Source organism: Vipera berus, assembly GCF_964194415.1.
Source record: "Vipera berus genome assembly, chromosome: 2".
NCBI lineage: Eukaryota > Metazoa > Chordata > Lepidosauria > Squamata > Viperidae > Vipera > Vipera berus.
The window spans coordinates 285,342,142-285,357,362 of record NC_138203.1 but is presented as its reverse complement, the minus strand read 5'-3'; the positions used below and the strand labels follow the sequence as shown (position 1 = coordinate 285,357,362).

Genomic DNA, 15,221 nt, shown 5'->3' with positions numbered 1-15,221 from the left:
ACGTACTGGATGAAATCTTTATCATACGTGTGTCAGCTTTGCTGGATGGCTTACTTATGTAACCAGAAAGAATAAATACAAAGATTTCTTGTCTTTCACAGCTGCTCTCTTTTAGAGGAGCCCGTCTTTTGTTCAGCTGAATAAAAATGTAAAGCTTGAAGGCAACTTCTGGTTTCCTGTATTTTTTACCAAGCAAAACCTCAGAATGAATGAATGAACCTTTATTATCAAAGTACAACATGTGTACAGTGAGATTGGCTGAACCTCCCTTTGTGACCTCCACACAACTCACAGTGACAACAAATGCACCATCTTGTTACACCATGTGAGCTAATTGCACAACACACCGGCCTCGCAAGTCAATCATACACAGAGTTATTTCCCATTCAGGAGAAATAACCTGCATGTCAAAGGCTCCCATCTTATGTTCCATGGCTATCAGCCCATCACAACAACATTAAAAATAAAAATAATTAAATCCATGATCATGAGTATAAGCAGGGCTTTTTTTGTCATAGAACGCTCAGAATGGAGTTCCGGCACCTTTTTTGGTTAGTAACAAGATGGTCCGTTTGTTGTCACTGTGCGTTGTGTGGGGGGCACGAAGGGAGGCTCAGCCAATCTCACTGTACACATGTTGTACTTTGATAATAAAGGTTCATTCATTCGTTCTGAGGTTTTGCTTGTAGGGTAGGCAAGGCGGGTTGTATGACATATGTAAGTTCTGGCACCTTTTTCTTTTACAAAAAAAGCACTGAGTATAGGGGATAAGAGCTCAATTTAATTTTATTTGAATAATTAAGGGTTTGATTCCTTACAGATACCTAGACATCTAAGCAAATTTGAAATTTTCTTTCTATGTGACTTTAGATGTCAGGTCTACTCACTCCCTGCCTGAGGAGTGCATGTCAAGATTGAATTGCTATGATGGCTACTGGTCTCTATCGCTAATCAACTTGCCATAGAAAAGGTGGGAGGGGTGGAAACTGAATGGAGGATATGGAATTCCAAAATGCCATTCACAGACAGTGAGAGCCTGCTTCATACCAAGGTCATTGCTGCAGGTGCTCGATGGAGAAGTGAGCCATTCCCATAACAAAAAGGAATTGTGTTATTGGACAATGTGAACATGATGTGACGTGATAGCAGTGTTCCAATATATCAGGGGTTGCTACGAAGAAGAGGGAGTTAAGCTATTCACCTGAAGGCAGGACAAGAAGCAACGCAGGGAAATTAATCAAGGAGAAAAACAGTTTGGAACTAAGGAGAAATTTTCTGACAGTGAGAACAATTAATCAGTGGAACAACTTGCCTCCAAAAGTTGTAAATGCTCCAACACTGGAAGTTTTAAAGAAAAGATTGGACAACATTTGTCCAATTTGTCTGAAATGGTATAGGGTTTCCTGCCTTAGCAGAGGGTTGAACTAGAAGACTCCAAAATCCCTTCCAAGTGTGTTATTCTATTCTGTTCCGTACCGTTCCATTCCATTCCATTCCATTCCATTCCATTCCATTCCATTCCATTCCATTCCATTCTATTCTATTCTATTCTATTCTATTCTATTCTATTCTATTCTATTCTATTCTATTCTATTCTATTCTATTCTATTCTATTCTATTCTATTCTATTCTATTCTATTCTATTCTATTCTATTCTATTCTATTCTATTCTATTCTCTGGTGCCCTGCCATTTGTCTGTTTTTAAATAGGGACTAAATTCCTCTCTTGAATGAGATGAACAGCTACCTACAGACAGTGGTGGGATTCAGATATGTGAACAACCAGTTCTCTGTGTGGATGCCGCTTCCAGAAGTCCATTCTGGGCATGGGCAACAAAAGTAGCTACCAGTTCTGCTACCGGTCTGCCTACAGACTTATGAGCAAGTTCTGCTAGAAACAAAACCTAACTAAATCCATATTAATACGAGACTTTTCATGGCCATGCTAAAAGTCAGATCCCTCTTATTCTTAGTTTGATCCCAGGTTCTCTAAAAGTGTTTTATTTGAAAAAAATGTACCAAGTTCTCCAGTTTCTATCACTGGCCTATCTTCAGAGCTTGGAGCCACATCTGTGAATTCTCCCTTTGGGCACCAGCCTGAAGACATATATATATATATATATATATATATATATTTAATTCCATTTATATCCCGCTCTTCTCCGAAGACTCAGGGCGGCTTACAAGCTTAGCAGTAGCCTTCATTCTATGTATATGCCTGCTTATTAGGGCTTTCACACCCCCCCGAAGCGGCATTATTACAAAGTCAGCTTAATTGCCCCCAACAATCTGGGTCCTCATTTTACCTACCTCAGAAGGATGGAAGGCTGAGTCAACCTTGAGCCTGGTGGGACGCGAACCTGCACTAATTGCAGGCAGCTGGTGTTACTTAAGGAGGCATTAGCCCACTGCTCCACCAAGGCTCTTTTAAGGGATTCAGGGAGCTGATGCTTTATTTTTCTTCCTTCCAATTATCTAAACCATACTGATTTATTCACTGACTTCATGTTAGCTTCCTAGAGAACTTTCTGCAAACTTTCGGAAGATGTTATAGAAGCATGTCAGAAAATGCTTTGATATAGACTCAAAAGCACAGTTGGGTGAAAATTCTGGGTGTATCAATGGCTCTGGAGACAGAAAGAAAAAATGGGGGTGGTTTCAGGACAAGCAGAGATAGCATTTCTGTGCCTTGGCTAGATTCAGACTGGATCTGAAGTTTCCATCCTGGAAGAAATTTGTGTTTCTATCCACATCTTCTTCTCATTCTTTGTTAAAATGCAGGTGCCACAGTGAAAGCTAAATCAGCAATTGAAATCATGTTGCTGATGCTTCTACTTGTGCTGCTTATGTGGCCACCAGAACCTTGTGGGTTATGCAAAGCCAAATGTCTTTTGTCTCTGGAGCAGAGTGAAGTGGACCCAGAGCATCATTACAAGTCAGGAGATTATTTCATTAGTGGGATAGTCTCTGCAAAGGATGCTAGGTTTCAATCATTAAACTTCAGCAGAAGTCCTTCAACGAAATTCTTCACGTAAGTCAATCCTCCTGCACGTTATTAGAGCCACTGCATTTCCAATGAGTGTTTACTATAATAGCCCTCTGAAAATTCAAGGTCCTCTCCTCTTGATTTGTCCCTTTGGCCAACTTACTACCTGATTCTGTCTTGTGGCCCCTTTGTCAACCATCTGTAGGTGACAAAGTTCATTTTGAGCTCTAAAGTATAAAACCTGAATCAAAATATTTCCCCCCCCATCCACTTCCCTTCCCATTCTATGAGCAGAGTTAGATTGTGGACCGGAGGAACAGAATGACCTCTTCCTTTCACCTCACTCCTGAGATGAACTGAACTCTGGATGGAATCCTGACGTCCTGGTCCAAGCAAAAAGGGATGCTGTATTTTCACTCTGCATTGGAGATGAGATAATACTACCATTTTTTTCCACAGCAAAATTTACTGCTGGGATGAAAAAGGCCCATTTGAGAGCATGTTGTTGTTGTTAGTTGCGAAGTCGTGTCCGACCCATTGCTACCCTATGGACAATGTTCCTCCAGGCCTTCCTGTCCTCTACCATCTTCTGGAGTCCATCTAGCCTCACGCCTACTGCTTCAGTGACTCCATCCAGCCACCTCATTCTCTGTTGTCCCCTTCTTCTATTGCCCTCAATCTTTCCCAGCATTAGGCTCTTCTCCAGTGAGTCCTTCCTTCTCATTAGGTGGCCAAAGTATTTGAGTTTTAGCTTCAGGATCTGGCCTTCTAAAGAGCAGTCAGGGTTGATCTCCTCTAGGACTGACCGGTTTGATCGCCTTGCAGTCCAAGGAACTCGCAGGAGTCTTCTCCAGCACCATAGTTCAAAGGCTTCAATTCTTTGGCGCTCAGACTTTCTTATGGTCCAGCTTTCACTGCCATACATTGCAAATTTGAGAGCATAGGCATTCATTAAAATTTTCTCTGACTTTTATTCACAAGTTCATGCCAGGGACCACATTCGTTTTATAACACTGTGTGTTTTTCAATTACAAATAAAAAAATAGGAACAGGTAAAGAATAAAAAACAGCCTAACAGAAAACACAACAAAGGTCCATTCAGCAGGGCTGAACCTTCATGCAGCCTCATAGTGAAAGAAATAACAAAGAATTTTATCTTCTGAATGTCATCTGGATGGCAGCCATTTTTAGTCATTCCGAATTCTATATCCAACTCCAAAAATATCTAAAATTTAAAAGAAGGAATAGTAAATAGTTTATTTTAGCCATCTGGGTTTTAATAAAAGAGAGGAAACAAACCATCAAATATGGGATTAAAAGTTTGAAGACCCAGACATGAAATTGAAGTGGTGCTAGTGTTACCAGGTGGGAGAATGACATTGAAGTACGTTATGATTCAAAATTTTCTATTGTTCTTATTCTTTTTCTATGGTAGTGTTTTGGAATGTTGCAAACTATTTGGAAAAAAATAATTGTAATTGAGTAAACTAAAAATATTCTCCTGGAAGAAAAAAAAAATGCTATTTTCATTGATATGTTCATACCTGCAGCAAATCATCCAAATTTTTTTGGAAATGTTTGCCTTTCCTTTTTGCTATCAAGGACATCAACCAGAATGACCATCTCTTACCCAACGTCACCCTGGGTTATAATATCTATGAAAATTTCTTCAAGGTAGAAATGACTTCAGATCCTTTGCTGGATCTCCTTTCAGATGGTGAAGCCAATGTCCCCAATTACAGGTGTGGAAGGCAGAGAAACACAGTGGCTGTTCTGGAAGGGGCTGAGACTGGCATCTCCATCCAGATGTCCACCATGTTGGGCACCTATAAAATCCCTCAGGTGTGTCTTTCTCAGGGACACAGTTTTCACTCTTGCAACTTCCTGCTGCAAATGAAGACGAGAGTTATTGTGAAAATGATAAGAATTGAATTTTGCTTGTTTAATTTAAAATGCCACCATCTTTCATTCCTTTCAGATCAGTTACAGTTTTTCTTCCCAGATTCTGAGGGATAAAACTCATTTTCCTTTCTTCTACCCGATGCTCCCTGCTGAAGGAGTCCAGTACCCAGGAATGATCCAGCTTCTCCTCCATTTCAAGTGGACATTGGTTGGACTCCTTGCTCCAGAAACTGACCAGGGGGAGAGGTTCATGAGGACAATGTCTTCTTTAATGTTAAGGAATGGCATTTGTGCAGTTATATATCAAAGCTTTCCATTAAATGTGCATCAGATAGGTTTAATATTTAAACAATATTACAAGTGGAGTAAAGTCAATGTCTTTGTTTATGGTTCAGAGACCAGTTCATTCTGGATAGGAATGCTAATTGTAGAAACAGTACTTCAAGGTGTCCAGCAACAATCTGTAGAAAAGGTCTGGATCACTACAGCTCACTGGGATCTCACTGTGGACTTAATGTTTGCTAACCTTTCCTTTAAATACTTTGGTGCCATTTTTTCCTTTTTGATAAAGAAAAGGAAATGGGCAAACTATGATGCTTTTAATCTCTTTCTCAAATCTATATTTAATTTTTGGAAAAAATCCTTTACATGTTCATCCGCTAAGGATGCCATTTCAGTAAAACTCTGGAGACGGTGCAGACAAAGAGAAAATCTGCAGGCTCTGGGGAAAGAGGACATTGATCGGATCCTGACCCTGGACAGCAACCTCATTTACACCATCTCGGCTGTGGGAAGGGCCTTAAATTCAGCTTATGTATCCACATTCAAGAGATCAGGACGAAATAGGGGCATGAAGACGGAACCTCAGAGACTGAAGTTTTTGCAGGTAATTTTTGATCAGTCATGTTTCCCCTGCAGATGGAACTCCGTTTTGTAACTGGATGTCTTGGTTAGTTATTCTGAAAGATTAGAGTATCCTGTTACTCAAACCCAACCTAATTCCATACTTCCGTTTCCTTCATTTTCCATTTCCTTTGATTCTTTTTATTTTTGTACTGTTTCACTTTTTATTATTATTTTCTGAAGTGAACACTTCTATATCTTGGTTGTTCAGCCATCTTTCTATCTCATTCAATTCTCTGTTTATACCGGTAATTGTTTTCTAGGCCAAGATATTATACTGCATCCATGTCTGTGTCCCAGAGAATATTTGCAGGTTCCAATCTGGGTCGGTCACCAGGACCAGAGTTTTTTGTCTTCCAGGCTTTCGGATACATGCTGGAGCCCATCTTCAAGGAACTTTCTTTAGCTAGAGAGAGGTTCTCTGAAGATGGGCTCCAGCACAAGTCTGCAAGCTCAGAAGACAAAATCTTTGGTCCTGGTGAGTGACCCAGAGTGGATCCTGCCACATTTTTTTTTAATTTCCATTTATATCCCGCCCTTCTCCGAAGACTCAGGGCGGCTTACAAGCTTAGCAGTAGCCTTCATTCTATGTATATGCCTGCTTATTAGGGCTTTCATACACACCCCCAAGCGGCATTATTACAAAGTCAGCTTAATTGCCCCCAACAATCTGGGTCCTCATTTTACCTACCTCGGAAGGATGGAAGCCTTGGTGGAGCAGTGGGCTAATGCCTCCTTAAGTAACACCAGCTGCCTGAAATTAGTGCAGGTTCGCATCCCACCAGGCTCAAGGTTGACTCAGCCTTCCATCCTTCCGAGGTAGGTAAAATGAGGACCCAGATTGTTGGGGGCAATTAAGCTGACTTTGTAATAATGCCGCTTGGGGGGGGGTGTATGAAAGCCCTAATAAGCAGGCATATACATAGAATGAAGGCTACTGCTAAGCTTGTAAGCCGCCCTGAGTCTTCGGAGAAGGGCGGGATATAAATGGAATTAAAATAAATAAATAAAAAAAAACCTTGAGCCTGGTGGGATGCGAACCTGCACTAATTGCAGGCAGTTGGTGTTACTTAAGGAGGCATTAGCCCATATACATTATGAATATACATTATGAATATACATTATTATTATTATTATTATTATTATTATTATTATTATTATTATTATTATTATTATTATGAATATACATTATGAATATACATTATGAATATACATTATGAATGAAAGGGAATATACATTAGACATGTATATTCCCCTTCATTCATCAGAGAATATTTTTTTAAGTTAATTATTTTTAGGTTAATAAACCACTGATAAAAAAAAATGATTGTTTGCCTTTGGAAAAGTTATAAATTATCATTACTATGATAAAGTGGTCAGAATGTGAACATGCCCAGCTGTTCAAACTCTTGGGAAATAGTTCAAATCACATGACCTATTAGTTATTAGTACCTCTTTATAATGCCTTAGTAAAACTACACCTGGAATACTGCAGCCAGTTTTGATCACCACATCACACACACATACACACAAAGATGCTGAGACTTGGGGGAAAGTGAAAAGAAGAGCAATGAAGATGGTTAAGGGCATGGAGACCAAAACATATGAAGAACAGTTGCAGGAATTGGGTATGGCCAGTCTAGAGAAAAGAAGGATTAGGGGGAAATGATAGCAGTATTCCAGTATTTGAGGGGCAGCCACAAAGAATAGGGGTTCAACTTATTTTCCAAAGCACCAGAAGACAAGACAAGACACAATGTAGTGAATCAAGGAGAGAAGCAACCTGGAACTAAGGAGAAACTTCTTAACAATGAGGACAATTTACCAGTGGAACAGCTTGCCTTCAGAGGTTGTGGGTGCTCCATCACTGGAAGCTTTTAGGAAAAGACTGGACATCTACCTATCTGAAATGGGATAGGGTCTCCTGCTTGAGCCAGGGGTTGGACTAAAAGACCTCCAAGGTCCCTTCCAGTTCTATTCTGATTGATTGATTGTCCTTTTCATTCATTATTTTATTTATTTATTTATTTATTTAGATTTATATACCGCCCTTTCCCAAAGGACTCAGGGCGGTTTACAGGGTATTTAAAAGAAAATCAATACAAAAGTTAAAACAAATTAAAAAAGATTAAATGAAACCCTGAGAAAAAATAAAAACCCAATTAAAATTTAAAATTAAAAAATTCTCAGCCTGGGCCAGAGAGCTCGAAGAGCCAGGTCTTCAGGTCCTGGCGGAATGAACGGAGGTCGGGGGCAGTCCTAAGCTCCGCAGGCAGCTGGTTCCAAAGGGAAGGCACCCCCACTGAGAAGGCCCTACCCCTGGGTGTTACCCGCTGGCAATCTTTAACTGGCGGCACCCTGAGAAGACCCTCCCTGTGGGAGCGCACTGGACGAAGGGAGCTTGATGCTGGCAGCATGTGTTCCCTCAAATATCCCGGACCCTCACCATTTAGGGCTTTATAGGTCATCACCAGCACCTTGAATCTCACCCGAAGGGCAACCAGAAGCCAATGCAGCTCGCGGAGTAGAGGTGTTACATGGGAGTATCAGGAGACCCCCATCACGACTCACACGGCTGCATTCTGCACCAGCTGAAGCCTCCGGGTGGTCCTCAAGGGCAGCCCCATGTAGAGAGCGTTGCAGTAGTCTAAACGGGAGGTCACAAGCGCATGGGTGACTGTGCGTAGGGCATCTCGGTCCAGGTAGGGTCGCAACTGGCGCACCAGGCGAACCTGGGCAAAAGCCCCCCTGGTCACGGCTCCTATATGATCTTCAAAATTGAGCCGTGAATCCAGGAGGACGCCCAAGTTGCGAGCCCTATCAACAGGGGGTAACACCTCACCCCCTCACATTTTGGTATACAGCTTTGATTATTCCTATGTTTACCTTTTTTTAGGAGAGAGAGAGAGAGAGAGAGAGAGAGAGAGAGAGAGAGAGAGAAATGTTCTGACCCCCTCCAGTGTAGACAAAAAGAAAATTTCCAAAAAGAAGCATTCACACACAACAAACACACACAAAACATATCTGAAACAATCATTCTGTTCCCTACTATAAGCATTTATGACTTGTCAACTTACTACTACTACTACTACTACTACTACTAATAATAATAATAATAATAATAATAATAATAATAATAATAATAAGTTGGAAGGGACCTTGGAGGTCATCTAGTCCAACCCCCTGCTCAGGCAGGAAACCCTATATACCATTTCAGACAAATGGCTGTCCAGTCTCTTCTTAAAAGCCTCCAGTATTGGAGCATTCACCACTTCTGGAGGCAGGTTGTTCCACTGGTTAGTTGTTCTAACTGTCAGGAAATTTCTCCTTAGTTCTGGGTTGCTTCTCTCCTTGACCAGAGTCTTAAGACTGTACTAAGTATAAGCCAACCTCTTAGGAGAAAAGTCACACAACAACCGGCAAATTAAAGCAACATCTTAAATTTGTTTTACTAGCTTAATATTTATTTGGTTAATTAAATATAGATAAAAAACAATTGGTTGTTTGCCTTTAGAGGAGTTTTATATTAACAATACTGAGATAAAATGGGGAGTGGGGGTGGGGGACAGATACATGACCAGTTATTCAAATTTCTCTCCTTTACAGTCATTGTTCTGATCTACAGCGCTTATTATTCCTATTCTTGTTGATAGTCTCCTAACCAAGCTGGAAACCAAAAACAGAATCTCATTCTTGAACAGAGAGATAAAAATATTCAGATCCCTTCTGCAATTAAACCGAAGAATCTTTTCAAAGAATATCTGATGACATTTCTAAATTCTTTTTTTTCCTTTCCTTTCCAGCTTCACTATTTCCGTCAAAGCTCCCAGTTTCATAATAATTCCATAGATGGTGTATATTTGGATGAGAAAGGTGATCTGACAGCCGACTTGGATATTGTGAACTGGGTTATTTCCCCCAACAAGTCTGTTAAGAAAATGAAATTTGGGAGTCTAGTAAAATGGTTATCCCGATATTTTGAACTTACAGTAGACCAGAAGAGTATCACACAGATGGAAATGCTAAACAAGGTGGGACTAAAATTTATTGTATTACACTTAAGGTGCAACAACAGGATTCCACTTTTCTGGTGTGGTGTGCTGTGGGCTTGCTTTCAATGCTTTTGGCTTTTTATGTCAGGTGATCTCAAGACTATGACAATCCTTCTCAGTGATTCAGGTGCCCATGAAAAATATAGTCTCCAGTTTTTAAAATAAATGATTCACTGTGTTTACATAGACTGAGTTAGTCATGCAAATAACCGTGGTTTACTAGTCTTAGCCAAAGCAAAGAATCCATCCAACATTTTCCTGATAAATTTCATATCTCTATTTAATATGAAAGCCTAAACCTGTAGTGTGTATGAAATATGAGAAGGGAAGAGAAACAGGGAAAGAATACTTAGAGAAGAAATGTGCAGTTTGATTCCAGAGGTGGGATATACTTGGGTAAGAAGGGGGATCTTCAACTGACCTGAACTATGTGAAGTGGGATGTTTTCCCCAACAAATCAATCAAGAGAGTGAAGTCTCTCAAAAATTCCAGGAGTTGGAATTTACCATTGACCAGAAAATTATCACACCGTTGGAGGTTCTGAACAAGGTAGTACTAATATATACAGCATATTATTCTCCTCAAGGTGGCAAAAACAGGGTTATACTTTTTGAGTGCATGGCATTTGCTTTCAATATCATGCTTTTACATGAATGTAAATGTGTGAATGTCTTCTTGATCAGCTATTGAGGAGCCCAAGAAAAATGCAGAGTCTGTCAAACGTTTTTCCGATAAGATTCATATCTAAATTTTAAATAAATGTCTAAAAATTGAAGTGTATAAAACATCAAAGGGGAAAAGTAACCAAGATGAAATAACACAGTTCAATCTAATAAAGGAGAATATTTGTGGCTAAGGTTTGAAATGATAATGTTAGCTATTTTGGGTAATGAAACATCTGCAAGAAAACAACCAAGCTCAGAGAGTACCAAGGACTCCTCAATCTGTTTGATGAACATCACATTGCTCATTGACTTATAACTAGTCAGAGCTAACTCTTGAACTGGATATCACCAACCCTTTCCTTCCTTTGCTATGTTTCTGAAAATAACTTTATTTTCTTGATATTTCTCCTCTCTGCCTTCAGCCCCTGCCTCCTTCCAGGTGTGTGGAAAGCTGCCATCCTGGATTCATGAAGGTGGCTCAGGAAGGGAAACCCATCTGTTGCTATGACTGTCATCCTTGTGCAGAAGGAACCATCTCCACCATGGAAGGTGGGTGACACAAGAGGAAAGAGGCAGATGTTTAAGAAAAGTATACTCTGAGAGTTTTAATTGTAAGCAGGATATTAAAAGATAGGGATCAATGAGAGTTTAGCATTAGAAGGAAGATAGCATTTCTTGTTCTTCATCTTGTATACTGATGAACCTTTGCCAGTTTTTCTTGGAATCTTCAGAGAAATGGAGAAATTCCTTTCCTTTCCTTTCCTTTCCTTTCCTTTCCTTTCCTTTCCTTTCCTTTCCTTTCCTTTCCTTTCCTTTCCTTTCCTTTCCTTTCCTTTCCTTTCCTTTCCTTTCCTTTCCTTTCCTTTCCTTTCCTTTCCTTTCCTTTCCTTTCCTTTCCTTTCCTTTCCTTTCCTTTCCTTTCCTTTCCTTTCCTTTCCTTTCCTTTCCTTTCCTTTCCTTTCCTTTCCTTTCCTTTCCTTTCCTTTCCTTTCCTTCCCTTCCTTCCTTCCTTTCCTTCCTTCCTTTCCTTTCCTTTCCTTTCCTTTCCTTTCCTTTCCTTTCCTTTCCTTTCCTTTCCTTTCCTTTCCTTTCCTTTCCTTTCCTTTCCTTTCCTTTCCTTCTTCCTTTCCTTTCCTTCCTTTCCTTTCCTTTCCTTTCCTTTCCTTTCCTTTCCTTTTCCTTTCCTTTCCTTTCCTTTTCCTTTCCTTTCCTTTTCCTTTCCTTTCCTTTTTTCCTTTCCTTTTCCTTTCCTTTCCTTTCTTCTTTCCTTCCTTCCTTCCCTTTCCCTTCCTTCCTTCCTTCCCTTTCCTTTCCTTTCCTTTCTTTCCTTTCCTTTTCCTTTCCCTTTCCTTTCCTTTTCCTTTCCTTTTCCTTTTCCTTTCCTTTTCCTTTCCTTTCCTTTCCTTTCCTTTCCTTTCCTTTCCTTTCCTTTCCTTTCCTTTATGTCCAGCCCTCCTTGAATTCCATTGACTCTTATTTATCGCCAATTTGTCTTGACAGTTAGTAGTTCAGATACTTGTATAGAGATAGCATGGAATAACCGTGTACTCATTTGAACAACCCTGATTGCTGATTTCTTGCACCCTCTTTGAATTCAAGGAGGGCTAGATTTAGATCAGTGAGAAGTAGTTTGTACTTTTGAATCTGAGAGATGAACAAAATGTTATAGTTTACAGCTCGTGTTTCTCTGAAGAATGATGCATCTCTTTGCATCTCTGTATTATGCATTTATATATATTGATAGATAAAATCTGTGTATAGAAGTTGTGGATTGACACAAATGTTGGAAGTGTGCAGAAATAGAAATGCAAAACTGAGTGCAATTTTTCTTCCCTAATAGATCCCATTAATGCCTCAGTCTGAAAAAGAAAACCTACAGAAATATTAAAAATGTAAAATGAGAAGAAAAAAAACCACAAGTAAACATGCTAACAAAAAGATTTGTAAAGTGTGTAATGCAATCTCTCCCTCACACCCCAAAGTTTATCAGGGAAAGAAAATCAGAAGTGGAGAGATCTCAGAAGCAACATATTTCTTCAACTTTGATCAGTGGCAGTTGTATTGTAGCAACTTTGGGTGTTGGCTTCTGGTTGAGACTGCTACAGGTGAAGACTGGTAGAAATGTCTTCTTACAATGACTTCCTTCATTCCTAGACCTACCACATTTTTCAGGAAATATCCCACTCATCCATAGGCATGTGCATATACAGCCTCTTAAAGAAACCTGGTGTGGGTAAAGTTGTATCCAACTGTCCAGTTGTATCCAACTCTAGGAGGTGGTGCTAGAAGAAGACATTTCCATGGTCATTTGGCCAGTGTGGCTATATGCCAAGCCACATGGAACATTGTTACCTTCCCACAAAAGTGGTACCTCTTTATTTACTTGCATTTGCATGCTTTCCAACTGCTAGGTTTGCAGGAGCTGGGGCAAGTAACAGGAGCTCTCCCCATCACATGGTGCTTGGATTTTGAACCCAGGCTGTGAGCTATCCAGTTGACAAGCTCAGTGTCTTTAACTGCTGAGCCATTATGTCTGGTATATTTAGCTTAACGTGGTACATATAGCTTAAAGCATTTGCTTTTCTGGTTTGGAGTGTTTCACATACTCATACTTTCACGTACTCATAAAACACAATAGGAGGTTGCAAAGCAAGCAGTGACACCCATAAGTTACACCTGTGTTCCTCTTCTTCCCTTTGTTCTTTGCAGATGTGGAAATGTGCATCAGATGTCCTGAAGAATATCATCCAAACCAATACCGAGATCAGTGTATTCTTAAAAAGATAATTTTCCTGTCCTATCAAGATTATTTGGGGGTCATTCTGGTTTCCATTGCCTTGTTCTTGGTCTTAGCCACAGGTTTAGTCTTGGGAATATTCATTAGATTCCAAGAAACTCCAGTTGTGAAAGCCAACAATCGTGACCTTTCCTACATCTTGCTCATTTCCTTGCTGATTTCCTTTTTGACTTCCTTCCTCTTCATTGGCCAACCAACTAGAGCGACCTGCCTTCTTCGACAAACAGCCTTCAGCATTATCTTCTCCATTGCTGTATCTTCTATCCTGGCCAAAACGATCATGGTGGTGCTCGCTTTCTTGGCCACAAAGCCAGGGAATAGGGTGAGGAAGTGGCTGAGGAAGAGCTTGAGCAACTCTATCATCCTTTCATGTTCTAGTGTCCAGGTTGTCATCTGTTCCATCTGGTTTGGAGTCTGTTCTCCATTCCCTGACACTGACATGCACTCCTGCTCTGAAGAGATCATCCTTCAATGCAATGAAGGCTCTGTTGCCATGTTCTACCTTACCCTCGGCTACATGGGCTTCTTGGCTGTCATCTGCTTCATGGTGGCTTTCCTGGCTAGGAATCTACCTGGAGCCTTCAATGAAGCTAAGCTGATTACCTTCAGCATGTTGGTCTTCTGCAGCATCTGGATATCCTTTGTGCCTACTTACTTGAGCACCAAAGGAAAATCCATGGTGGCTGTTCAAGTCTTCTCCATCTTGGCCTCCAGTGCTGGCCTGCTGGGATGCATCTTTTTCCCCAAATGCTATATTATCATTCTGAGGCCTGATCTGAATACAAAGGAGTATCTGACAATAGAAAGGAAAGTGAAAAACTAACATACATACGGAAATTTGTTCACACTATTATATACTAGGTTTTGATCCAATCAGAGTGTTCCAGATAGACAAACAATTTCAACTCATTGGTTTTTCACAGATAAAACAGATAAACAGATAAAAGATATCCTTAATGTAATAATGCTTAATAATTACAAGAGGAATTGAGTACCCTGTGTCTATGCTAACCTTTAGGTCCATGTAGAGAGTAAAGATTGAGAAACAAGGAGTGAAACATTGCTTAAGTCCAAAGTGAAAAGCAAGAATGACTTCCATAATCCACGTTAGTATAAAAGGGGAGTTGACATAGCATAATCAGATTTGCAATATTATGTAGCTCTAGTCAATCTTTATAAAAATAGGTTTAATTTAAATCTGGAATTGACTACTTGGAATGATCTACAGGTACATCTTGAGGCTCACATATTCATAATCTTGGGATTTAAGTAACTGTAATAAAGTGGGATAAAAATGTAATAAATAAATAAATAAATAAACTGTTTTTGGCTTCATAATTTCTTTCCTTGATTCTCAAGCAGAAATATTATATCTTAAGACATTTAATCAATTAACCAAGGAGGGAAAGTTAAAGATTTTTGTTTTCTGTTTGAGATATTCTTTGATTTCACCGGATTTTCAGCTACTTCAGGCACACGTTTCTAAATTGTGTATAGCAATATTCCCAAGATAGCTAGTTTGGTATAGCACTTAGCACTAGCACTTAGATTTATATGCCACTTCACAATACTTTTACAGCCCTCTCTAAGTAGTTTACAGAGTCAGCATATTGCCCCCCAAAATCTGGGACCTCATTTTACTGACCTTGGAAGGATGGAATCAATCTTGAGGTGGTGAGGATCAAACTCCTGGCACTGAGTTTAATTAGCCTGCAATACTGCCTTCTAACTACTGGGCCACCTTGGCTCATTGGTTAAGGAATCAGACAAGAAAGCAGAAGACCATGTTTTAGCACTTTTTGCTTCTCTAACAAGTATTCCATCCTGAATACTGTAATGGAAATGCTGAATATTCATTGGCAAATAATTGCTTTTATTTTAAATGCTACACAGATTAATCATTTGAAGATAACAGA

At 39.8% G+C, this 15,221-nt stretch overlaps 1 protein-coding gene across 1 annotated transcript; it reads left to right on the top strand.

The window, feature by feature from the left end:
* Positions 1-1,012: 1,012 nt before the first annotated feature.
* LOC308663047 (vomeronasal type-2 receptor 26-like) lies at positions 1,013-14,128 on the top strand (the record flags this gene model as incomplete). The annotated part of the gene is made up of 7 exons (XM_081319189.1): positions 1,013-1,079; positions 2,782-3,031; positions 4,537-4,828; positions 4,965-5,774; positions 9,595-9,822; positions 10,931-11,057; positions 13,218-14,128. 7 exons carry the CDS (start codon positions 1,013-1,015, stop codon positions 14,126-14,128), a joined length of 2,685 nt encoding a protein of 894 aa, XP_081175315.1.
* Positions 14,129-15,221: the final 1,093 nt, after the last annotated feature.